This window comes from Hemiscyllium ocellatum, chromosome 45 (assembly GCF_020745735.1).
Source record: "Hemiscyllium ocellatum isolate sHemOce1 chromosome 45, sHemOce1.pat.X.cur, whole genome shotgun sequence".
Lineage (NCBI taxonomy): Eukaryota > Metazoa > Chordata > Chondrichthyes > Orectolobiformes > Hemiscylliidae > Hemiscyllium > Hemiscyllium ocellatum.
Genome location: NC_083445.1, coordinates 1,576,107 through 1,600,947, shown reverse-complemented (window position 1 = coordinate 1,600,947; position 24,841 = coordinate 1,576,107). Strand labels below are relative to the sequence as shown.

At 45.8% G+C, this 24,841-nt stretch overlaps 2 protein-coding genes, 1 long non-coding RNA gene and 1 pseudogene across 8 annotated transcripts in view; 3 read left to right on the top strand and 1 right to left on the bottom strand.

The window, feature by feature from the left end:
* Positions 1 to 9,172, bottom strand: part of LOC132835788 (uncharacterized) — a 65,244-nt gene extending 56,072 nt beyond the window's left edge. For both annotated transcript variants that reach the window (XR_009647309.1, XR_009647308.1), the window contains exon 1: positions 9,021 to 9,172. This is a non-coding gene — a long non-coding RNA (uncharacterized LOC132835788). The remainder of the gene's footprint in view (positions 1 to 9,020) is intronic.
* Positions 9,155 to 18,339, top strand: yju2b (YJU2 splicing factor homolog B). Of its 3 annotated transcripts, none has more exons than XM_060854848.1 (10): positions 9,155 to 9,170; positions 9,932 to 9,992; positions 12,396 to 12,449; positions 13,388 to 13,470; positions 13,749 to 13,804; positions 14,939 to 14,999; positions 15,709 to 15,851; positions 16,161 to 16,333; positions 16,687 to 16,825; positions 17,820 to 18,339. In XM_060854848.1, exons 2-10 carry the CDS (start codon positions 9,990 to 9,992, stop codon positions 18,260 to 18,262), a joined length of 1,155 nt encoding a protein of 384 aa, XP_060710831.1. In that variant the 5' UTR covers positions 9,155 to 9,170; positions 9,932 to 9,989; the 3' UTR covers positions 18,263 to 18,339. The 3 variants fall into 3 exon arrangements, with proteins under 3 accessions (XP_060710831.1, XP_060710832.1, XP_060710833.1); XM_060854849.1 differs by having other exon boundaries at positions 9,169 to 9,192; XM_060854850.1 differs by lacking the exon at positions 9,155 to 9,170 and adding an exon at positions 9,203 to 9,354.
* Positions 18,340 to 23,629: 5,290 nt separating this feature from the next.
* Positions 23,630 to 24,765, top strand: LOC132835842 (small ribosomal subunit protein uS8-like; annotated as a pseudogene).
* The window catches only part of gtf2f1 (general transcription factor IIF, polypeptide 1), a 32,907-nt gene continuing 32,794 nt past the window's right edge, over positions 24,729 to 24,841 (top strand). For 2 of the 3 annotated variants that reach the window (XM_060855237.1, XM_060855235.1), the window contains exon 1: positions 24,765 to 24,787. The gene's annotated coding sequence lies outside the window, so the exon portion shown is untranslated. The other variant, XM_060855236.1, reaches the window with a different exon arrangement.

The following is a 24,841-nucleotide window of genomic DNA, read 5'->3' as shown; positions in this document are numbered from 1 at the left end:
TTGCTGAAAGAGACCCGTTCAAATGCTATTTTTTGCAAAAGTAGGCATTTTCAACTTTTTTTTAACTTATTTTACCTCTCGCAAATACAATGAGTGACCATGGGACTCATATTATGCTTGGGAGTTTGAGAAACATTTCTTGTTCCATTCCTGCTCCTCCCATAACCTTTTCTTCAGTACGTCAATAACTGTATCACTGCTGCTTCCTGCTCTTGTCCGAAATGGAAAAAAATGATCAATTTTGCTTCCAACTTCTCTCACTTTCAGCTGATCCATGTCTGACTCATCCGACCCTTCCTTGACTTATGTCTCTATTTCCAGGAAAAGGCTATCCACTAATAACCTGTTACAAACCTACTGACTCCCAAAACCAGCTCAGCTCCACTTCCTCACATCCTGTCTCCTGTTGGCATTCCATTCTTTCTTTCAGTTTCTCTGTCTCTGTTCTCCTGTTCTAATGAGGCCACCTTCAGTTGCAGTGCTTCTGACATGTCCTTCTTTAACTGCAGATTCACCCCCACTATGGTGGATTGGGCCTTCAGCTGTGACTGATCTATTTCCCACACTTCTGGACCCACTGTTTTTCCTCCTTCATAGAACCAGGACCAGGTTCCCTCACGCCCCACTTCATCATACTCCACATTGATCTTCAAACATTTCCATTTAAGGAGTTTATGTCCAGTTACACAGGGTATTGGTGACACCACATCTGAATTATAACATTGGTCACCTTACTTATAGAAAGATATAAATGCATTGGAAGCAGTTCAGAAAATTAGATTAATATTTGGAATGGGTTAATTGTTTTATGAGGCCAAATCAGACAGGCTGAGTTTATATCAACTATAATAACTAACCCACTAACTAACCCACTGGGTTACTTCGGCGGCACGGTGGCACAGTGGTTAGCACTGCTGCCTCACAGCGCCTGTAGACCCGGGTTCAATTCCCGACTCAGGCGACTGACTGTGTGGAGTTTGCACGTTCTCCCCGTGTCTGCGTGGGTTTCCTCCGGGTGCTCCGGTTTCCTCCCACAGTCCAAAGATGTGCGGGTCAGGTGAATTGGCCAAGCTAAATTGCCCGTAGTGTTAGGTAAGGGGTAAATGTAGGGGTATGGGTGGGTTGCGCTTCGGCGGGTCGGTGTGGACTTGTTGGGCCGAAGGGCCTGTTTCCACACTGTAAGTCTAATCTAATATTTCACCCTTGATCTGATTGTATCTTCGTTGGTAGTTCATATCTAGTGAAAAATAATTTAGAGTAAGATGCAACTTGATTGAGATGCAAAAATCCTGAGTGGTCCTGTCAGGATGGATGTGGAGTGGATATTTCCTCCTGTGGCTTGCCCATTTAAGGCAGAAATGAGCAGAATCTTCTTACTCAGAGAGCTGTGAGCCCTTGGATCTGTTTTCCTGAAAAGAAGATGGCATCAGATTTCTTGAATATTTTTAATTCAAAAGTGAAAAGATTCTTGATAAGCAAAAGGCAGTGGGAGGTTATTGGTAATAGTCAGGAATGTCGGGATGAGGTTACAATCAGACAGCCATGATCATATTCAGTGGCAGAGCAGGCTGAAGTCTCATAAAACAACTAATCCATTCTGCTACTAAATTGGAGGAAAGGGACATAAGAGGCCCTGCTGGTTGATGCTGCAGTTACAGAGATGGGGCTGGATACTGTGGCAGGAGCACATTACAGAGCTAGGGAGGGCTCTTAAGCCAGAAGTTATAAAGACAGAAAGGGCTGTAAGAGGTTTCAAGGTAGGAAGGGTGGTTGGAGAAGGAGGAGGCTCAAAGATGGAGAGAGTTGTAACACTTGGAGGAGATTACAGTGATAGGGAGGGATGGAGAAACTTAAGGAAGTTTCAGAGATAGGGATGAGTGCAGTGAAGGGTTGTTGGGGCTAGAGGTGTTAAGAAACATAGGGAGGTTACAGAGATGGGGTGGGTTTTAGGGACTGGAGGGGTTTATGGACACAGGGAAGGATATAGAGACTGGAGGTGTTTACAGAGCTAGGGAGATATGTAGGGGCCAGAGGAGGTTACAGACCTAGGGAGCCATGTAGTGGCTGGAGGTGTTTACAGACCTCCAGAGGAGGTTATATATATGTGAGGAGCAGTGGACCATGTATTTTGTGGACTTTGCTCCTGCTGGTCAATGACAACTCCACTTTCTCAGAAAATCCCCCCAGTGGTTATCTGAGAGACCAATAAAGTGTCTGCCGAAAGACAATTTTCACCGTTCAGGGAATCTGCTCGGTATGGGGGAAGGTGAGGATCCTACGGAATGCTAATTCATTGCTAAATAGCAATGCTTGTAGTGGTTCAGACACATTCATGACTGCGATTTTTGTGAAGATTTGTAGCTCAAGTTGTGGTTCAGGTTGTAAGTTTCCTCACAGAGCTGGAAAATTTGTTCTCAGACGTTTTCATCACCATGCTAGGTAACATCAGTGAGCCTCCAGTGAAGCACTGGTGTTCTGTCTCATTTTCTATTTATGTGTCTGGGTCTATTGTAGTGGGTGATATCACTTCTGGTTCTCTTTCTCAGAGGTTGGTAAATGGATTGCAGTTTGAATGCCAGGCCTCTAGGAATTCCCAAGCGTGTCTCTCTTTGGCCTGTCCCAGGATAAATGTATTGTCCTAGTCAAACTGGTGTCCCTCATTGTCTGTGTGTAAGGATACTAGTGATAGTTGGTCGTGTCTTTTGGTAGCTAGTTGGTGCTCGTGTTTCCTGGTGGCTAGTTTCCTGCCAGTCTGACCAATGTAATGTTTGTTGCCGTCCTTATAGGGTATTTTGTATATGACATTCATTCTGCTGGTTGTTGGTAAGGGTCCTTTTGATTCATCAAGAGCTGTTTCAGTGTGTTGGAAGGTTTGTGGGCTACTGCGATACTAAGGAGTATTTAATGTATAGTAGTGTGGCTAGAGTCTCTGGACATGTTGTGTCTTCTTGTTTAGGTTTGTTATGGAGGAATCAACAGACTGTGCTTACTGGGTACCCGTTGTTCTTGAATACATTGTATAGGTGGTTTTCTTTGGCATTTCATAGCTCTTGGGTGCTGCAGTATGTTGTGGCTCATTGAAATAATGTCCTGATGCAGCTCTGTTTGTGGGTGTTGGGATGATTACTCCTGTGGTGGAGTATTTGGTCTGGTTTTCAGCTCTCCATTGGCTTTTTGTTCTAATGTGCCATCTCGGAAAGGGAGTCTGTTGTTGTTTTCTTCCTCTTTGGTGAACTTTATTCCATTAAGACGGTTGTTTATGTGTTTGTGGGTTTCTTCTAATTAGTTCTGTGTACCCAAAGTTTGGGATGGATCATGGGGATGGCTGTTTGTTCCAACCTCTGCATAAATGCTTCTGCCAAGAATCCTGATATTGGTGATCCCATGGATGTCCCGTTGTGGGTCTTATTGTTGAAGGTGAAGTGGGTTTTAAGGCATAGGTCTACTAGTTTGCGGATGCTGTCCTTGCTGATGTAGTTGGTGTTGTCAGGTGTTTGTGTCCTTGGTTCATCTAGTAGTGCAGCCAGTGTTTCTTTGGCCAGGGTGATGTTTATTGATGTGAATAGGGCTGTCACATCGAACAAAAATTCCAGGAATGGACAATTATGCTAGAACAAACCATCAACACTAAACAATAACTGACCAAGACAAAGAAAAGACTAATGTTACAAGAAAAACTGGACAAGCTCACACACAGCAATAATACAGATAATTCAGAAGCTTGGATAAAGAACCTGTTAGACCAACCATTCACAGACACGGAGAAAGCTGTCCTTGTACAAGGAATGAACTTCAACCACAGGAATGCCAATAAAAAGGACTTCCTAGCAGCACTGGAATTAACCCTCAAAGACAATGGATGTACTGAAGAAATCCAGCAGGCCAAGATGCAGACAGTAGAATCAGTAGTGTGGAAACAGGTCCTTCGACCCAACAAGTCCACACAGATGCTCTGAAGGGTAATCCATTCAGACGCATTCCTCCATCCTATATTTACTCCTGACTAACGTACCTAACCTACACATCTCTGAACACAAAGGGGAATTTAGCATAGCCAATTCACCCGACCTGCACATCTTAGGACTGTGGGAGAAAACCGGAGCACCCGGAAGAAACCCAAACAAGACCACGGGGGAATGTGCAAACTCCACAGAGACAGTTGCCTAAGGCTGGAATTGAACCCAGGTACGTGATGCTGTAAGGCAGCAGTGTTAACCACTGAGCCACTGTGCTACCACTTTCTGCTTAGTAGCACCAACAACAAGCAGAAAGATGGGAACACCCTCAACACACTGCAAAGGACATCACTGGAAGGGCTCAGAAAAGACAGAAATATTGTAATCCTACTGGAAGACAAAGGGCGCGTGACCGTCATCCTGAACAGAACACAATACATTGAAAAGGCAAACACACTACTTGCAGATATTGACATCTACCAACAGGTGGCGATGGACCCGACTCCACAAACCGAGAAAACCATATTACAGTGACACTGAACACACTCTACAAGACAGGTGAAAGTAACAAGACAGACCTTCAAAGAATGAAACCTGAAGGATCTAACAAACCCTGTTTCTATGGGTTACCAAAGATACACAAACCAAGGGCCCGCCCTCAGACCTATAGTCTCACTCCCCAGCACACCGTCAGACAGATTAGCCAAGGAACTTCATCGTAAACTGAAACACTGAGTAGAAGACTCACGTCACTCAATCTACTCCACCCAGAATTCTTTCACATCATCAAAACAGAGGATGACAAGGTCATGGTTTCCTTCAACATGACAGCCCTATTCATGTTTCTATCTTGGGTCCATTTTCCCCCCGGTCCAGTCCTTTTATGGAAATAAATTGTGACAGACTGGAGTAAGGATATTCTGAATGCACTAAGAGCCATTGAAATAAAGTTAAACAGATTACAATGTGATGTACAAATAATTACTGGTTACATGCCAAAATATCCAGATGTTCTTGAATGCAGGAATGTCGGGACACATTTGAAGTGATCAAAAAGGCAACAGGTCCTTCAGTAAAGAGAACATTTCCATTGAAAACAAAGACAGGGAGATCATCACTGATTACAACAAACAGTTGAAGAGACATATGCAACACTACCTTGATTGTAGTTTTGGGCGAATCGCCAAGGAAGCTCTAGGCCGTATAGAAAGCCTACCTGTCATGGCTATATATCAAGTCCACGGTGGAGGAGCTCTTGACAAGTGCAGGTCACCAACTCAGAGGTCCTGAGGATTGCTAATTCTATCAACAGAGATTCACTGCTAAGTAGCAATGCTTGTAGTGGCTCAGACACATTTATGACTACCGTTTACCCAAAAAGCTGCTGTACAATGAATTGGTCACTAAAGCCATGATGTCCTGGATGTCCATACCTCAGGACAAGAACACCTGCAAGCTATAAGCCATAGACTGAGAGAAAGTCCTGATAGCTGTGACCTCTGAAGGCTCTCTGTTTGAAAGGGCATTGAAAGAGTTGAAAAGTGTGGCACTGGAAAAGCACAGCAGGTCAGGCAGCATCCGAGGAGCAAGAGAATTGACATTTTGGGCATAAGCTCTTCATCAGGATTACTCTGACTCTCCAGCATGTGCAGTACTCACTTTCTCTCAGGACATTGAGAGAGCCAAGCCAAGACAAAAATCTCAGCTGGAGAAGAGAGTCCAGCAAAAAGCAGAGAACAGAGAATTGTGTATCTTCTCAGATCATATTTGTGCAGCCAATGAGACAGAAACTACCAGGCCAGAATAGGGCTCCAAAGCCACACCAAGTAATGCTTCATTCAAAACCACCAGTCTCTCCTTACTGATTTGACTTCTCTAAAGCTCTCTGTCCTCAACATCTCCCTTTAAGACATAGGAGCAGAAATTAGATCATTCAGCCCATCGAGTCTACTCTGTGGTTCAATCATGGCTGATAGGTTTTTCAACCCCATTTTCCTGCTTTCGCCCTGTAACCTTTGATCCTCTTGGCAATCAAGGACTTAGCTATCTCTGTTCTAACTATACTCAATGACCTGGCCTCCACAGCCTTCTGTGGCAATGAATTCCACAGGTTCACCAGTCTGTGGCTAAAGAGTTTCTCCTTATTTCCGTTCTAAAGGGTGTGCCCTCGGGTCTTCGTCTCTCCTGCCAATGGAAACATCTTCCCAATGTCCACTCTGTCCAGGCCATTCAGAATTTTGTAATGGATCTCTCCCTACGCCGTCATCTCTGATCAGGATGGCCTGACAGGTTCCAGTTCTTCCTTCAATGGAGATCCAAGCAGTTTTGATCCAGTGCTCCCCTCATCTGTATCCAGCTGAACTTCTTCGCTTTTAACTCATCTCACTGACTAAAATAAAAGCTATTGTCAAGGTTAACCACATGGATCCAAGGTATACCTGGTTTGTGGGCTATGTGGAATATTTCTTATTCCAGTCCTACACTGTATCACGTCCTATCAACTCTTTTTTCAGTATAGTATGACACAAGCAATGCCTTTTTCTACTCTGCCCTAAACTGGAAAACTTCATTAAATTTCTTTTCAATTTCATCATTCTCTCACCTTCATTTTGTTCATCTCTGATTCTTCCCTGTCCAGCCTTGACATCACTATCTTCCCTTCTGGAGGTAGGATGAGACTGTACTAAGTGGTATTAACTGGTTTGTAAGTTTGCAGATGGCAACAAAATTGATGGTATAGTGGACAGGTTATCCAAGAGTACAAGAGACATTGATCAGGTGGGCCAATGGGCCGAGGATGGCAGATGAAGTTTAACTCAGATAAATGCGGGGTCTTGCTAAGACAAATTGGGGCAGGACTTACACGGTTAATGGTAGGGGACTGGGGAGTGTTGTTGAACAGAGAGATCCAGGAGTGCACATACAGTTTCTTGGAAGTGGTATTACAGGTAGACAGGGTGGTGAAGACGGCACTTGGCACACTTGCGTTCACTGGTCAGAACACTGAGTACAGGAATTTGGACATCATGTTACGACTGTACAAGACATTGGTAAGGCCAAATTTGGAGTCTATATGCAATTCTGGTTTCCCTGATATAGCTGAAAATGTGTTGCTGGAAAAGCGCAGCAAGTCAGGCAGCATCCAAGGAACAGGACGTTTCGGGCATAAGCCCTTCTTCAGGAATGAGGAAAGTGTGTCCAGCAGGCTAAGATAAAAGGTAGGGAGGATGGACTTGGGGGAGGCGATGGAGATGCGATAGGTGGAAGGAGGTCAAGGTGAGGGTGATAGGCCGGAGTGGGGTGGGGGCGGAGAGGTCAGAAAGAAGATTGCAGGTTAGGAAGGCGGTGCTGAGTTCGAGAGAACTTTTTCCCTGATATAGGTCAAGTTATTAAACGGGAAAGCATGCAAAAAAAAATTTGTTACAGAGACTATAAGGTTTGAGCTGTAGGGCAAATTGAAGGCTAAGGAACGACCTTATTGAGGTTTATAAAATCAGAATCAGACTGCAGGGGTTGAATAGACAAGGTCTGTTCCCCAGGTTAGGGGAATTCAAAACTAGAGGGTATATGTTTAAGATGAGAGGGGAAAAATTTAAAAGGATCTGAGGGTCAACTTTTTCACACCAAGTATGGTGCACATATGAAACAAGCTGCCAGAGGAAAAATGACAACATTTAAAAGACATGTACACAGAGAGGAAAGGTTGACAATGATCTGGGCCAAATGCAGGGAAATGGGAATAATTTATTTGAGGCAATCTAGTCGGCATGGATGAATTATGCAGAAGGGCCTGTTTCTGTGCTGTATGACTTTTATAACTGACATCCATCAGGAGTCCTTCTACTTCATCATTCTGCCATTCACACCTCCTCAGGCCACACTTTTAACCTTATTACCACTCCTGTTGTCTCTGCACCATCAACCCTTTGTTATTTATATCTGTAATTTAATATATTATTTAAATCATAGAATAGATTAATGAGAACGGTCCCAGGAATGAGGGACTTTAATTAGGCCAATAGAGTCTTTGAGACTGCTTTTGCTGAATTGGTTGTTAAGTGATTTGAAACATCATGAGAGTCAGGGTAAAGTAGATAGGGAGAAGCTCTTCCCAATGGAGAAGGGATCAAGAGTGAGAGGGCACCAGTTTAAGGGCAGTGACATGAGGAGAAACATTTGCCCAAGGAACTCATTATTGACTTTTGGCAGAATGTTAATCATGCACCCCTACACATTAACGGCACAGAGGTGGAACGAGTGGAGTTCCTGGGTGTGGGCATCCAGGACTCTTCATGTGGACACATTGGTTACAAAGGCCCAACATCTCTTCTTCCTCACGCAGCTGAGGAAATTTGGTATGGCGGCAAATATCCTTACTAACTTTTCTAGGAGCGCCATCAAGAGTACTCTGTCTGGATGTATCACTACCTGGTATGTTCAACCACACCACTCAAGATCGGAGACGGTTACAGAGAGTGGTGAACTTGGCCTGGACAATCACAAAGGCCAAACTCTTATCTATAGAATGCCAGGCCCACTGTCAAGGAAAGGCCGGCAGCATTCTCAAAGATCCACCCCCACCCTGGCAATGTTTACCTACAACCTCCACCATCGGGGAGAAGGTACAGGAGCCTGAACACATGCACTAGCCAGGTTTTGTGACCGTTTCTACCCTCCTGTTGTGAGAATACTGAATGGACGCACAAACTCTCAACATTCGCCTGTACCTGTGTTATTGTTTTTGCCGCTGTTTACCTGTTATTTACTTATCTGTGCTACTTAACTCTGTGATCTGACTGTACTGCTCGCGAGACAAAGCTGTTCGCTGCGCCTTGGTACACGTGACAATAGGACCTAGAAGACACTTGCTGAAAATGCGGTGGAGGTAGATTCAGTTTAAGATTGAAGATGGAATTGGATTATTGTCTAAAAATGGGGAATGTGCAGGGGCTGCCATGAGGTAAATCGCTCACTTAGACACAGTGCAGCAATGGCCTCACATGCTTAAATTCGACCAACCCCCTACTTCAGCTTGAAACTTTTTATAATTCTAACTTTACTGACCTGAGATACACAGTTTATTCTCTGACTAGCTGGGTTTCTCTGGCTGCTGCAGTCTCTTGGGCATTTATGGGCTCGGACGGCCCCCGTTGCTCGGAGACGGTTGGGAGCAGGAACGTCTTGACGTCATCGCGGCGGGGGCGCGCCTGCGCGGTGAGTCTGGCTCTCGGAGCAGGTAATATGGCGGCTGGCGGGATCGGGGTTGCTGTGGAAACCGGGGCCTTGGGTTTCCGAGGTTTCTCGGCGGCCTGGCCCGGCGCAGGGGGAATCCGCCTCTCCCGCCTAACATCCGTCTTTACTGCCGATTGTCCTCGTTGTTACTCCCGGGATGACGGGGGTTCGGAAACGCTGCCGCTTTCAGCCCTACGAAGTTTTGCTCCTCAAGTCCCTCTTGCCCCTTCAGTGGTCCCCTACCCTCCCTCTCCTGCCCACCCTCCCCTACCCACCCTCCCCTGCCCACCCTCCCCTGCCCACCCTCTCCTTCCCTACCCACCCTCCCCTGCCCACCCTCTCCTTCCCACCCTCCCCTACCCTCCCTCCCCTGCCCACCCTCCCCTGCCCACCCTCCCCTGCCCACCCTCCCCTGCCCACCCTCCCCTGCCCACCCTCCCCTGCCCTCCCTCCCCTGCCCTCCCTCCCCTACCCACCCTCTCCTTCCCTACCCACCCTCCCCTACCCTCCCTCCCCTGCCCACCCTCCCCTGCCCACCCTCCCCTACCCTCCCTCCCCTGCCCACCCTCCCCTGCCCTCCCTCCCCTGCCCACCCTCTCCTGCCCACCCTCTCCTCCTCTATCTCCTGACCCTTTCGTCCTCGTTCCTCTCTGTCCTCCTGTAACCCTCCACTTATTCTCACACAGACATACATCAGTAAGAAGTATGTCAGGAACCTCACTCAGTGTTTCTTTTGTCCACAGGCTGTTGGATTGCAGTGGAAACCATTTGACAGTGGACTGGAAGTTCAAGAGATAAGTCATGGTAAATATACTGGTCATGCTTTGTATTAAGAATGAATATTTATGTACTATACAAGCAATTGATCAATGGTGTCTACCTAAAGGGAAGGTCCAAAGTCACATAACTTGGACTATGACCTGGTATTGTGTGACTTTTAACTTTGTCCACCCCATCCAATACTGGCACCTCCACATAAAGTGGTGTAACATTTTGTTTGAGTCTTGTGTCCTGCTTTAATTCTGGCTAGTTATCTTAGAATCCTTACAGTGTGGAAACAGGCCTTTCACAAGTCCACACAGACCCTCTTAAGCGTATCCCACCCAAACCCATTCCCCGTTTCTCTACGTTTACCCCTGACTAATGCACCTGACCTACACATTTTTTTTTAGATTAGACTTACAGTGTGGAAACAGGCCCTTCGGCCCAACAAGTCCACACCGACCCGCCGAAGCGAAACCCACCCATACCCCTACATTTACCCCTTACCTAACACTACGGGCAATTTAGCATGGCCAATTCACCTGACCTGCACATCTTTGGACTGTGGGAGGAAACCGGAGCACCCGGAGGAAACCCACGCAGACACGGGGAGAACGTGCAAACTCATCTCTGAACACTATGCGCAATTTAGCATAGCCAATTCGCCTAACCTGCTCATCTTTGGAAAGTGGGAGGAAGTCAGAGCTCCTGGAGGAAACCCACACAGACATGGGAAGAAGGTGCAAATTCCACATACAGTTGCCTGAAATTAGAATCGAACCTGGGCTCCCTAGCCCTGTGAGGCAGCAGTGCTAACCACTGAGCCACTGTCCTGCCAAATTAGGTAATAATACAGTTGCTGTTTGGATTTGTGTCATTAAGTGTAAACTGTGATTCATTGCAGTCTATTTTTTGAATATGGGTCTGAAATGTTTCTTTTGTATTGTATTTGGATGGGAATATACAAGGTATAGCTAGTAAGTTTGCAGATGATATCAAAATTAGACATAATCTCAGAACGACAGGATCTTGATCAGATGGGCTGAGGTGTGGGATATGGATTTCATTTAGATAAATGTGAGGTGCATTTTGGTAAGGCAAATTGAGGATGTATATACTTAAAGATAAGGTCCTGAGGAGTGTTGCTGAACAATGAGACCTTGGAGTGCAGGTTCATAGTTCCTTGAAAGTAGAGTCATAAGTAGGATAGTGAAGAAGGTGTTTGGTATGCTTGCCGTTATTGGACAGTGTATTGAGTGTAGGAATTAAGACATCATGTTGCAATTCTACAGGATATTGGTTAGGCCACTTTTGCAATCCTGTATTCAGTTCTGGTCTCCCAGCTATCGAAAGGATGTTGTGAAACTTGAAAGAGTTCAGAAAAGATTTACAAGGGTTTCACCAGGGTTGGAGGGTTTGATCTATCGGGAGAAGCTGAATAGGCTGTTTTCCCTGGAGTGTCGGAGGGTGAGGGGTGACCTTTTAGAGGTTTATAAAATCATGAGGGGCATGGATACGGTAAAAATACAAGGTATTTTCCCTGGGGTGGGGTGTCCAAAACAAGAGAGCATAGGTTTAAGGTGAAGGGGACTTTTAAAAGGGACCTGAGAGGCAACTTTTCCCGCGCAAAGCATGGTAACTGTATGGAATGAATTGCCAGAGGAACATCTCTGTGACTCTATCAGTGGTGGAGGTGGTTACAATTACAACATTTGAAAGGCATCTGGATGACTATATAAATAGGAAGGGTTTAGAGGGGTATGGGCCAGGTGCTGGCAAATAGGGCTGGTTGACGTTTGAGGTGGATTGAAGGGTCTGTTTCCATGCTGTACATCTCCATGACTCTATGGCAATAATTAAAATTTAAATTATTCAGGCATGCTACTGACATTCTTCACTGCAGAATCAAACTGAGTGCTCACTCTGAATTTGTCTGAGCTTCAAAGGTGAGACTATGCTATTGCAGCTGGATGAAGCCCCAGCTTTAAAAATCCTTGACAGATGGGTTGTTGCAGGAGTTGTGGCCTGCTGACTAGAAGGATGTTTGCCTTGCTATGTGATGAGGCTCCGCTTTATAACGTTTTGCAAAACATCTTCCCAGTGTTCTGAGGTGTAGTCGGTCCAAAGGCTCTGGGTTTGATCCCTAGTTTGACACCTTGTCTCTGTCCAGTCAATGGTTTACCTAAGGGATACTAGTTGGGACTCCTGGCTGTCGAGAATTGGTTGGGGTTTGACCATTGAAACTTTCATATTTAAAATTTCATACCAGTGCTATTGCCTGGACTCTGGTGAGGAATAGCCACATCAATGTTGGACTGGTATGTCCTGGCCTTGAGGAATTCTCAATCCTGAGAGAGGTGGCCTCTCGAGGATGGAGAGGCATGCATTCAAGACAAAAGAAAAACTTGGCTAATCATTGTGCAAATTATTTTTTCTTCCCTATAGGGGGAACGGAAAGGTGTGAACAAGTATTACCCACCTGACTTTGATCCTGCCAAGGTAAGAGTTCAGTGTGTTTGAGATAAAGTGCTTGGAATGGTGCTTAAGAACTGCAAGCTGTATCCATAAGATATTTTCATACAGCAACTGTGTGCTATTGTCTTTCTATCCTGATTTGGAACTATATTACCATTCCTTCACTGTTGCTGGCTCAAAAAACCTTGAACTGCCTTCTCTAACAGCACTGTGGGTGTATCTATGCCCCAAAGACTGCAACTGTTTAAGAAGGTAGCTCACACCATGTTCTCAAGGGCTGTTTCGGTTGGGCAATACATTTTGCCTTGTTAAAATCACTCATATCCCGTGAAAAATAGTTTTTAATGAAAAAAACTTACATTTATTTTATGCCTTCAACATTGTAAAACCTTAAGAGTGTTTCACATCAAAAACTAGATAGGCTGGGGTTGTTTCCCTTAGAGGACAGAAGCCTGAGGGAGGATCTGTTTGAGATGTAAGAAGCCCTGAGTGTGGATAACAAGAAACTTTTTTCCCCTTAGTGGAAAGGGCAGTAATCAGTAGGCACAGCTTTCAGATGAGGAGTCAGAGGTTTTGAGGGAGTTTGAGCAAAAACATTTTCCTAGAAGGTTGTGGGTATCTGGAACTCTGACTAAAATCGGCAGGAACCCTCAAAACATTTAAAAATCAACTAGATAAATTCTTGAAATGCCATTGTGCACTAAGCCTTGAGCTGGAGAATGGGATTAGAATAGGTGGATGTTTGATGACCAATGTTCACATGATGGGCCGAAAGGCCTCTTTCTCAGATGTAAAAACTGAATAGTGATATCAACAACCTGGGCTTGGTTCTGTGAGAGAACTAGAGATGGGAGGAGTTGGGTGGAGGGATTTCAATGCTAAGAAATGTACTCTGGCTTTAACCGGAATGTTTCTCTTCCTTGCTTTTTCTCAACTGGGATGATGTCTTTCTCACCTGACAGCATGGATCCCTCAACAAATACAGGAACAGTCATCCTCTGCGGGAAAGGGCACGAAAACTCTCCCAAGGAATCCTCATCATTCGGTGAGTCTCCTGCTGAATCTGAATTTTCAGCTGCTCTGTGGTCCAATTAAAGGGATGTCAAATAAGGTTCCTTCCTCCATTGCTATCCAAGCAGATCTGAATAGTGGATGAGCAAGAGTTGGTCAGCTTGGCTGTGGTAGCCACACTTTCCTGATTAATGTCTTGTTCATACTCACTGGCCTGTTGATGTGCCTGGAATTGGATCTTCAGGGTGACAGATATCATTGTGGCTTATTAGGAATAGTTTACCAGTAACTGAATCTTCTGCTTTCTCAAAGGTTCGAGATGCCATATAACATCTGGTGTGATGGTTGTGGGAAGCACATTGGAATGGGTAAGTCTATGGCAGTGTGCAGGATATAATGGGACTGGGCTGGGGGAGTTAGTGCATTCAGCCTTTTCATCTCTTCAGCCTAAATGTGGAGCCAGTGTAAACACTGGAGAAAACTTGTATCTCTGCGGCTTTACGGCAGTTAACTGAAGAACAATGAGATGTAGTTCGCTTCACTTGAGTTTGGCTCCGCAGAACAACATTTGCTGTTTAGGAGATGCCATAAGGAGGGAAATTGCAAGCATGCAGTAAAACCTTTACCCAAGCAGGATTGTTTGCAAGAATAAGGAGCATTACTCTGTATCGAACCCTCTACTGTTCCTGTTCTGGGAATGTTTGGGGACAGTGTAGAAGGAGTTTTTACTTTGTATTTAAATCTGTGCAGTACCTGTTTCTAGAACAGCGTAGAGGAAGCTTTAGTCTGTATCGAATCCTATGCTGCCCCTGCCCTCGGGGTGTTTGACAGGGGCGGTGCCCCCCGCCCTCGGGGTGTTTGACGGGGGCGGTGCCCCCCGCCCTCGGGGTGTTTGACGGGGGCGGTGCCCCCCGCCCTCGGGGTGTTTGACGGGGGCGGTGCCCCCCGCCCTCGGGGTGTTTGACGGGGGCGGTGCCCCCCGCCCTCGGGGTGTTTGACGGGGGCGGTGCCCCCCGCCCTCGGGATGTTTGACGGGGCGGTGCCCCCCGCCCTCGGGGTGTTTGACGGGGGCGGTGCCCCCCGCCCTCGGGGTGTTTGACGGGGGCGGTGCCCCCCGCCCTCGGGGTGTTTGACGGGGGCGGTGCCCCCTGCCCTCGGAGTGTTTGACGGGGGCGGTGCCCCCTGCCCTCGGAGTGTTTGACGGTGCCCCTGCCCTTGGGGTGTTTGACGGGGGCGGTGCCCCTGCCCTCGGGGTGTTTGACGGGGGCGGTGCCCCTGCCCTCGGGGTGTTTGACGGGGACGGTGTCACAGGATCTTTTACTTGGTTTAAAATAGCAGAGGGAGCTTTACTTGGCTCAAGAATAAAGGGAACTTTACAGTCTTTCTAACTCCACGCTGTGTAACTCCTCTGGGAGTGTTTGTTGGGGACAGTATAAAGATAGCTTTCCTATGGGTTTAAAAGAGTAGATGTTAATGGGTTAAAAGTCCTTTCCTCATTCCAGGTGTCCGGTATAATGCAGAAAAGAAGAAAGTTGGGAATTACTACACAACCCCCATCTACAGGTACCACTCCTGTTCACCTCATCCTCTGAAGCTCAGTCAGGGCTTGGCTGCTCCTCTCCTTTTCAATGTTTCATCGGGACAGATCGATCCTCCCTTTCCTTTGGCAGAGGCAGGCTCCCCATTCCTTTATTGTCAATGAATCAAAAATCTGCATCTCCTTCCCTAATGGCATTGTGAGTGCACCCCCCCGCCCCCCCATTGACTGCAGTATTTCAAGAAGTGGTTCACATTATGCAGGCCTAGCCAATAGCTATTGTAAATTTTTAAAAAATTACCTTATTTCTCAACCAGTTGTTAGTCTTGCTGTGTCGGGCAGTCCAGTGATAATAGAATGGGTCTACGCGCTCCTCTGCATTTATCCACTAGCTGCCAGTGTGTGTGTTTGAGATGGTGTGACTGCTGGAGTGGGATCTCCTGTATGAATGATCCAGTTCACCACATGTTCTCCCTCTGGAGAACCCTGGTCCCCATTGTCGTGGACCTCAAGCTCCAGCTGTGATCAGGCTGTCCCTGTATGGCTGCTCATGAGACAATGACAGGTGGGAGGATTCCCTGATTTTTGCCCAGGCCCCCTTTTCTAGGCACAGAGACCTGACTCCCTTTCGCTTGCTTGCTCGCTCACTCTCACACTGGGTTGATTTTGGAGCTGGATAGTTTCCTTGCTCTCTCACTGTCAGTGTTCCGTTAAGGCTGGTGTTGGATGTTGCAGGTTCCGGATGAAGTGCCATTTGTGTGTGAATCACATCGAGATGCAGACTGACCCAGCCAACTGTGACTATGTGATAGTGAGTGGAGCACGGCGCAAAGAGGAACGCTGGGACATGAAGGACAATGAGCAAATCTTAACGACAGGTTAGTGACCCAGCAGGAGGGAGCAGAGAGTGGGGATTAAGGGAAGGGGAGGGATCTCTGAGGGAGGTGAGAATGCAGGCAGGGGTGAGAGTGTATGTGGGGAAGGGTGGAATGATGGTCAGGATGCTTGACAGGCCATGTTAGTGTGGGTCAGCTCGATTGGGGAGGTGTGGGTTTCTGGCTCAGGAGTTGATGTGATGTGGTGGGAGGGTGAGTGCGGCATTGAATGGGTCTTTGTGAATTCGGGCTGATAGTTGGTCTGAGTGTGCTGCTTTCACTTTAATCACATGAAGATTATTGATCCTCCAGAGCATGAAGAGAAGAAAAAGTTGGAGACAGATGCCATGTACAAGTTGGAACATGGAGTCAGTGACCAGGAGAAGCTGAAGATTGCCATTCCCACCTTGTCCGATATCCAGGAGATGCAGAATGCCTGGAAAGATGACTTTGCCATGAACAGCATGCTGCGCAAGAAATTCCGGGTGTGTTTGCTGATGCAGATTCTGTGACGCTATTAGCCCAGCACCCCTCACTCTCCAGCCCACCTCTCCCAGAGAAAGGCAACACCACCAGTTACAGCCCCTCCTTAAGAGAGTGAGCAGCACCAGTTAGCATAGTGGTGTCTCCCACATGTGAACAATATATCTTTCTGAGAACCATCGAACAACTAAAAAGATAAAGGGTGTGTAGATAATCACTAAACACAAAGCAGGAAGTCGTTGCTAAAGATATCTTTATGTTCCTGGTGCCCACATGTTTTCCATTTAGCTCTCCTATTTCATTGCAGTCATGAATGTTAATTCTTAATAAACAATTACATTTCTCCTGTCTTTAGGATGAGAAAAAGGTGTTGAAAGAGGTGGAAGAGAAAGATGAAGCTCTTCGGAACAAAGCATCTCTCAGTATTCCTCTGGTTCAGGAGTCTGAGGATGATAAACACCTGGCTTCGCTTCTCAAATTCCATACTGTGGATTGTAAGTTGGGTGACGATCAATATTAATGCGTAGAAGGGTGCAGAGTAGGAGCTGATCTCAGCTTCAACACTGCTGCATTCCAGCTGTGTTTATAGGAAGGAAAATTCTCAGCTAATATCTTGGGAGCAATATGGTTCATCCTCTGGTGTTCTGGGAGAGTCCTAGGCAATGACTGGGGCTTCTCAGCACCCAGTCTGGAACAGGAGTGATGGTAAAGTACATGATCAGGGAGACCTGGCAAAGCTCTCTGAAGCCCATGTAACCAGGTTCTCTGTGTAGTCAGAGAGAGACGACAACACACACTGGGTGTGTGCAATGGGGTGTCCCAGAACTCCTCACCCACTGTGATTTAGTAAACTTCCATGGCGGCGCAAGGGGTTCAAGGTCACTGTATCAGTGTTAGGGACAGAGGAGCTAAAGAAACCCTTTAGGCTAAGAACCTCAGGAGTTAAATGCATTTGGTCAAAACTGAATACAAAGGGAATAGCGTTCACCTCTGAGAATCCATGATGATGGCACTGACTCTCTGCAGCAGTCCCTACCTGTGCTGAGTTTGCTTTCAGCTGGAGATCACTGGGACATGACGAATAATCACCTGATTCAGTAAGACTGACCCAGTTTGAACTACTCATTATCTAATGACTCTAAGGTGGATTATGCATGTGTCTCAGCAGTAACATTCTCCAGTAAAATGACCCTTTGGGTAACTTAGAATATTTCCTCTTGTACTAAAGAGCAGAGCTTAAAGGTCATCAATGTGTCCCCAAGAAATACAGTTGGAAATTCGGGAGAAACATGTACACCACAGGGAGGGACTGAATAAGGAATGTGACATTTTGAGGGAGAATGTTGAAGAGGGTTAAGCTGAGATTAAATGGAAAGAAGTTTGTGTGTCTCTAAAACGCCAGACCAGGCGGACTGACCTGTTTTTTTTTTTCTCTGTTGTATCTGTGAGAATTGCAGTGATTCTGATGTTCCACTATTTCTTCTACAGCCTACGAGGACAAGCAAAGGCTGAAAAGGAAGGAAATCACCTCCAGGTCCTGGTTTGCATCATCACAAGTTGCCATGGGGGAGAAGGCTGGTGAGACCTTGAAAAAACTTGGCCTGAATAAAATATTAACAACCAAATCCACAAACAGCCCAAATGGGTTTGCTGCAAGTAATCTTGGAATAATTCGACGGAAATCAGAAAGCCAGAAACAGCAGTCGCTCTTGATCAGCAGAGAGAAGGATTCTGGACTGAAGATGAGAAGTAGAACACATCAAAAGGACCATGTTCCAGACAGTACGACTGAAGAGTGTGTTAGTGACTTAAAGGAAGAAGCTGACATTTCTCTACAGACTGAAGTGATGATAGACTCGGATCGAGATCTCAATACCAGCTCCCTTGTTGCAGACTATTCTGACTCTAGTTCAGACACCGATGTTGCCTGAGCTGTGCCTGTGTGTAAATAAATGCAAATAGGTTCATGATTTATAATTCCTGTACAATAAATACTCCCATCAACCTGTGTTTCTGAGGGAATCTAGTTATTGAAGTTAACCTGTGACATTGACCTTCAGGAGCAGCATGCTCCATGATTAACCTTGGGCCTGATCCCAAACTTGGTGTCTGTCCCCAATCAGCTTGGAAAACCATGTGAGAAAAACCACTTTCAATAATTACACGAAATGTTCAGCACTGAAACAGGGGTGGTTAATGTCGCACACAATCCTGTGTCCACCCCATCAACAGAATCTTGTATGTGTCTATCTATCACTTGAAAGCTAATACCATTCTCCTCAGCCACTCCTTGTGGTACCTAGTTCCATCTTATCACCTGTCTCCAGGTAACGGTTTTTTCTGAATGCTTTATAAGTAATTATATTCTTTTGAGCACAAGGCCAGCACTTATTGCCGATTTTTAGTTGCCCTGGAACGGAGAGGCCTACTAGACCAATGCAGAGGGTGGTTGCTATGAGTCTAGGATGACATACCCCACACACCAGGTAAGAATGACCAATTTCCTTGTCCAAAAGACACAGTGAACTGGATTGTTACAATAATGATAATAGTTATAGTCTTCATCACAGAGGCTAGCTTTCAATTCCAAATTTATTGAATTTAAATTTAATCAGCTGCCAGGGAGGAATTCAATCCCGTTTTCCTCCGGTTATTAGAAAAAAAATTAATCTCCACTCGGAGGCAAGGTTGTTGGGGTAGTCTGCATAGCTTTGTCGGCAGGAGCTGATGCCTAACCAGTTTTTGTTTTAATGTTTTGAGGATGTGACCAGGTGTGAGAGTGCAGTCGATGTAGTTTAAATGGATTTAAGGAAAACCTTTGACAAGTTCCCACATGGGACCCTGATGAAAGAAGGAAAAAACACAAAGGATCCAGGGTTACTTGGCAAGTTGGATGTAAGTCGGCTAACAGGGAGTTCTTGGAGGATATAGATGGTTAATTTTCAGATGAGCAAATCAGTGGCAGATGGAACTTAACCCTGGGAAGTGAGGTGATAAACATTGGAAGAAGGAATAAGGTAAGTGAGTGCTCAATGAATGACCAGAGCCTCTGGTCCACAAATCCCTGAATTTGGTAGGAGAGGACAATAGGGCGATTAAGAGGCATTCAGGAACTTACTTTTAAAATCAGTGACCTAACCTCCCTGCTCTTCTAATTTATGTTAGACTTGTACAGAACTGTGGTCAGGCTGCAGCTGGAGTACTGTGTGCAGTTACAGGAGGGATGTTGTTTGGGGTGGAGCAGTTCAGTTATAATGAGAAATTGGATAAGCTCTGGGGGTTCTGCTTGGAGCAGAGCAGATTGGTGGGAACCTGATTGTATATGAGATTGAGGGGCATGGACAGGGTGGATTGGAACAGCTGTTTCCCTCAGTTGAGAATTTGGTAATAAGGAGACGTAATTTTAAGGTGAAGGCAAGAGGTTTAGAGGGATTTGAGGCAATTTATTTTTATTGAGGCTGGAGGGGATCTGGAATACATTGGAGGGTAGTTGGAGGCTTAAACCTCACCACCTTTAAAAAGTGCTTGGATGCACTCTGGAAATATTATGACATTCGAGGCCATGTGCCAAGTGCTGGACAGTGGGACTTGTGTAGGCTTGAATTGTTTTTGTCGGTACAGACTCGGGCCAAAAGGCCTCTTTTGTGCTGTCTGGTTCTATGATTAGTCTGGGCCTTTGGATTACTGGGTCGGTGAAAATATCATGGCATCTCCCCATCACCCACCTATATGAATTAAATAATTATATGCTGGCCTTGTCACTTTGCTTCCCCCTTGTGCCCAAGTGGAAATATCTATAAGCATTCCCATCAAACACTTAACCTTTTAAAGGTTGAGTGTCTCTGAGTGAAAGGTGCTAAGGATAAAAGAAGGCTCAGTGGTTTTAATGTGAGTGATGGTATATCTCCCCTCTGCTGGGTCACAATGGAGAGACAGTGAAGTGACGATAAATGAGACATAAGAAAATGTAAACTCAGCAGCTTGGTTACTGTAGAATTTATTTATTCTTTACAATTCCACCCCAGGTTGAAACATAATCAAAATATTGTGGATAATAAAAATATGAAAAAAGTTGCATATGTTTTCTCTCTCCTGCTGTCTGACCTGCTGAATATTTCCTTTTCATTTCAGCGTATCTCTGGGTTTAATAGGAAGTGCCGTCAGCTCACTCTAACTGGTTAACACCATAAATAAAAGCAAAGGACTGTGCATATTTGAGATTTGAAATATAGGAAAAATTCTGCATGTTTGGCAGCACCTGTGGAGAGACAGGTTGACACCTTAGGGTGGGTTTTCCCACTCTGGCTGGTGTTATGTTATTCGAGTATTGTCCGATTTGGACTTTCGAGGAAGTATATGCACATGCTCATTTAAAGCCCCTGGTGGGGATTCCCAATCCAGACAAAGGGTTGTCTGTTAAATTAACAAAACCATAAACTTCAGCTCAATTCCACCCCCACCCCCACAAGATTTGAGTTTGAGATTTTCGTGTGGTCAGAGAAATTTTGGAATGTAGTATTTGCAAAGCTTGATTTTGGAGGTTGTACTTTCATTAAAAATTATTATTTAAATGGTCTGCAGTGAACTTGAAAAGTGCAAATCATAGGATCCCCATTAGTAGTGAAGTAGGACATTCAGCCTATGCTAACTCCCAAAGAGCATTCCACCCAACCCTGCATTCCCCTGGCTCATCCATCTCCCCCTCCACACCTTTAGACTGCGGGAGGAAATTGGAGTACCTGGAGGAAACCCACACAGACGTGTGGAGAACATGCAAAATCCACACAGTCACCAAAGGGTGCAATCAAACCCAGTCTCTGTGCTAACCACGGAGTCAAATGTCAGACATTTTGTAACATAATTAGAAAATAACCTTATCTTTGACCTTAAAAGGCCTTCAACTCTTATAGATGCTGTGTCGATGTGAATTTGTAATGCATTTCTTTTAACAATCTGTTTTAAATATATGTAGGTAAAGGGTTTAAATGAAAATTTCAGAAGTGAAAAAACTTTAATGCTTGTAATAAAAATGTTGCTGAATTACTGAGATGGACATTGAATGTAATATTATATCTCACTTTGAACAGATCATTATAGAATCTTATGCTTAGACACCGTTACTTCCATGCCTGCATGTGTGTGAGATGTCGTATTCCACAATACTGATGCTTCAGTGGTTGATATGATGCAGATTCATTTGATCATATGATGCAGGATTATCATTTCTTGCTTGTGGTTCATTTCGTCATGGGACTAGTGATGTGCAACATTTCATGACAAGGTCCTTTGTTTATCAGATGATTGAGATAATCCTATGGTTTAAAATTAACAGATTTGCCGAGATTCTAAAATGTGAATGCAGATAACCAGCAAAGCACACGTGATTCATTTTGTCCTGGTCAACTCAGTTGCAACAGGCCATGATTTCTACACTCAGAATCGGACGATAGTCTCCCAAAGACTATGTGGTTTGATGACCGAATTTCACAGGAACAGCACTGAGGCAGGAAGGACACAGCAAGTACAGGAGAAAACCATTTGAGTACTCTGAACATGCTTCCTTTTGCTTGGACAGGTAAGGCAGTACCTAACTGTACTTGCATGAGACAGTGTCCAAGATTGGAGCTGCAGCTTGTGCACTGCACAGTTTTACTGTCGAATAAGAAGACCCTGGAGAGAAACGAGTGGAGCAGCAGGTTAGATGGATAAATGTTCCACAGATCCTGATGCAGGAGAAAGAAGGTGAACTAGCCCTGGTACACCAACAGCAGTGAGAATGTCTGCTTCCTACAGTTTTTGCTCCTTAAATCTAAATGACTGTATCTCCCTCCTGAAAAGCTGTTTGTTTGTCACTCTCTTTGACAGTGTTGATATTAAATTAAAACATTGCTTTGACTATACAAAATAGGGCAAAAGTGCATCCTTAACATCTGAACTGTCATGATTTATAAGTGGTAATGCAAAATTATGACAGGAATAGCAGATAATATTTTTTTTAAAAATGACACCAGGACTGTTTTGAAACCTTCTATTTGCTTTTAGAAATGCTGCCTTCAGGAAAATGAACCATGGGACAAAAAGTACAATACTAAATGTACAGTTAAGTGAGTTTCAAGATAAAGACAAGATGTGAAAATAGACAAACTCTGTCCCCCATAACCCCCCAGCCCCCAGTTGTTATGGTCCCTCAATGCTCCCATGTTTTCCTCTTCTATTGAAGGGATCTGCTCTGTTCTCCATGCAAGCTCTGGAGCAGCTGTCTCTGCTGTGGGCTTCATCTGGTCACAGGCTGCAAGAGGTTGCCCTTGGTCTGATTTGCCATTGTCACAGTCCCAGCCAGAAGCTGCCTCTGAGAAACTGTTCTGCTGTACAAAATTTATGAATCCATGTTCAATTAGTCCTGTCAGGAATTGATGAAACTCTTTTTATCAGTAATGTGGCGAGGGCAGGGAGCTGAGACATATATAGGGAAGTGGGGTGGAACTGTGGGGCATGGGGCGGAGGGGAAGGTAGTGGGAAGGCAATAGGTGAATACAGGTGGGAGGTAATGGTGATATGGCGGTGGGGAGGGTGGAGCAGAGACTCCTTCTTTCAGTTGGTGGATGGTTTTGATTTGGCAGTGGAGAACGCCTCATCTTCTGCCTCAGGACCCTACAACCACATAGCATCAACATCGACTTCATCAGTTTTCACACCTCGACTCCCCTCACGTCATCTCAGATCCACCCTGACAAACTGTCCATATTCTTTCCCACCTATCCACTCCATCCTTCCCACTGACCTATCACAATTATCTCCCAACTGCATCCATCTATCACCTTCCCAGCTACATTAACCCCAGCCTCATCCTTAATCTGCCCCCCCCTTCTTTATCTCTTAGGCCCCTTCTCTCTCCACATTCCTGATGAAGAGCTTATGCCTGAAACATCGACTCTTCTGCTCCTTAGATGCTGCTTGACCTGCTGTGATTTTCCAGCAGCCCACTTTTTGACTGATTCTTCAGCATCTGCAGTCCACACATTCTCTTAATTGAACTATTAGTCCAGATTGAAGGAATGAGGCTGAATGCTTTCTAACTTATTCCACACTCCCTAAACGTGACACCTGACGTTGAAAGAGCTCTGTATCTTCCTGAAGACCATGTCATGGGTCTTGTGGAGATACTGATGTCCTGGGGACGACTGATCCTGTGCTGCTAATGCTGCTGCATCCCATACTCATGGAGTATGGTACTTTCCTTGCAGCAATATCATCACTGATAGATCTAAAGTTAAGCAATTCTTTGACCAAGCAGCATCATGGTGAGCATATATGTTCTCCCTGATGCCCTTACCAGCATAGACAATGCACAGAAACACCATGTTCTCATCCAACCATGTTCCAAAGGGATTGTGAAATTTCTGACCATAATGATGAAGCGTAGCTGCTTTGGGGAGTTTGAGACTATTGATGACAAAGAGTTGGGAAAATCGTGGTCAGTCTCACTGGCAGACTGAACAAAGGGGGTGTCAATAGACCCATGTTTCGATGTTCCACTCAAGGAGCTTTATAGGTGGCAGGATGCTCTGCTGGGAACCTCGTTAGAACAATCTCAGCTTGGGCCACGAACCATGAAGAAGCCAAAAGAAAACGTATAGGAGGAAAGAACCTAGGATTCATTCTCTCAAACTTATTTGTCTATAAATTATTGTCTGCACCATCGTCAGGGGCTGGTGTGCTCTCTCAGAACAATATCCGGTGCCCACCCCATTCCCGGGGCAGTGACCCTGCTTCTCGACCAGCTATCCTTAGTAGCCACACACGCAGATGACAAGCAACATGAGTTTGACTGGGACAACACGACTATTATCGGACAATCCAGGGAACAGCCAGGGAATTCCTAGAGGCATGGTGCTCATCCACAGATTCAATCAATAAGCACATCGACCCGGACCCAATATACCGGCCACCGCAGCGGACAGCTGGAACTAACAACTGGAAGCGGCAGAGACTAATCACTACAAATGCCGGAGGATTGATCACAGAAGCACTTCACAGGAGGCTCCCACTCCCTGAGGATGGGACCCAGACAGGGGGCGAAACGTCTGCAACACACACTCCCAGCTCAGCGAACAGAACCACAACAACCAGCACCCGAGCTACAAATCATCTCACTAACTTGGAATCCCCCTGAGGGTGACGTTCCCCTGACAGTGACCCCCCACCCCCCCAGCTCCTCCCGCACTCTGTCTCTGACTGACTCCGCTCTTACAGGGGCCTGTTCGACCCAGGAACTGAGAGAGCCGGACCGGATGCCGGGGGGCGGGGATTGTGTGCCGGACCGGATGCCGGGGGGCGGGGATTGTGTGCCGGACCGGATGCCGGGGGGGGCGGGGATTCTGTGCCGGACCGGATGCCGGGGGCGGGGATTAAGCGTGGTCCTGGTTTCCGGTGAGTGGGGTTTAGTTGGGGAGACGGTTTGTTTTCGGTTCTCTCTGTATTGGGGGGAGGGGTGTGTGTGTGTGGGGGGG

Coding starts and splice junctions, on each gene's coding strand:
- yju2b (XM_060854848.1), top strand. Junction 15,000..15,708: donor TACACAACCCCCATCTACAG/GTACCACTCCTG, acceptor TGGATGTTGCAG/GTTCCGGATGAAGTGCCATT. Junction 15,852..16,160: donor TGAGCAAATCTTAACGACAG/GTTAGTGACCCA, acceptor TTGATCCTCCAG/AGCATGAAGAGAAGAAAAAG.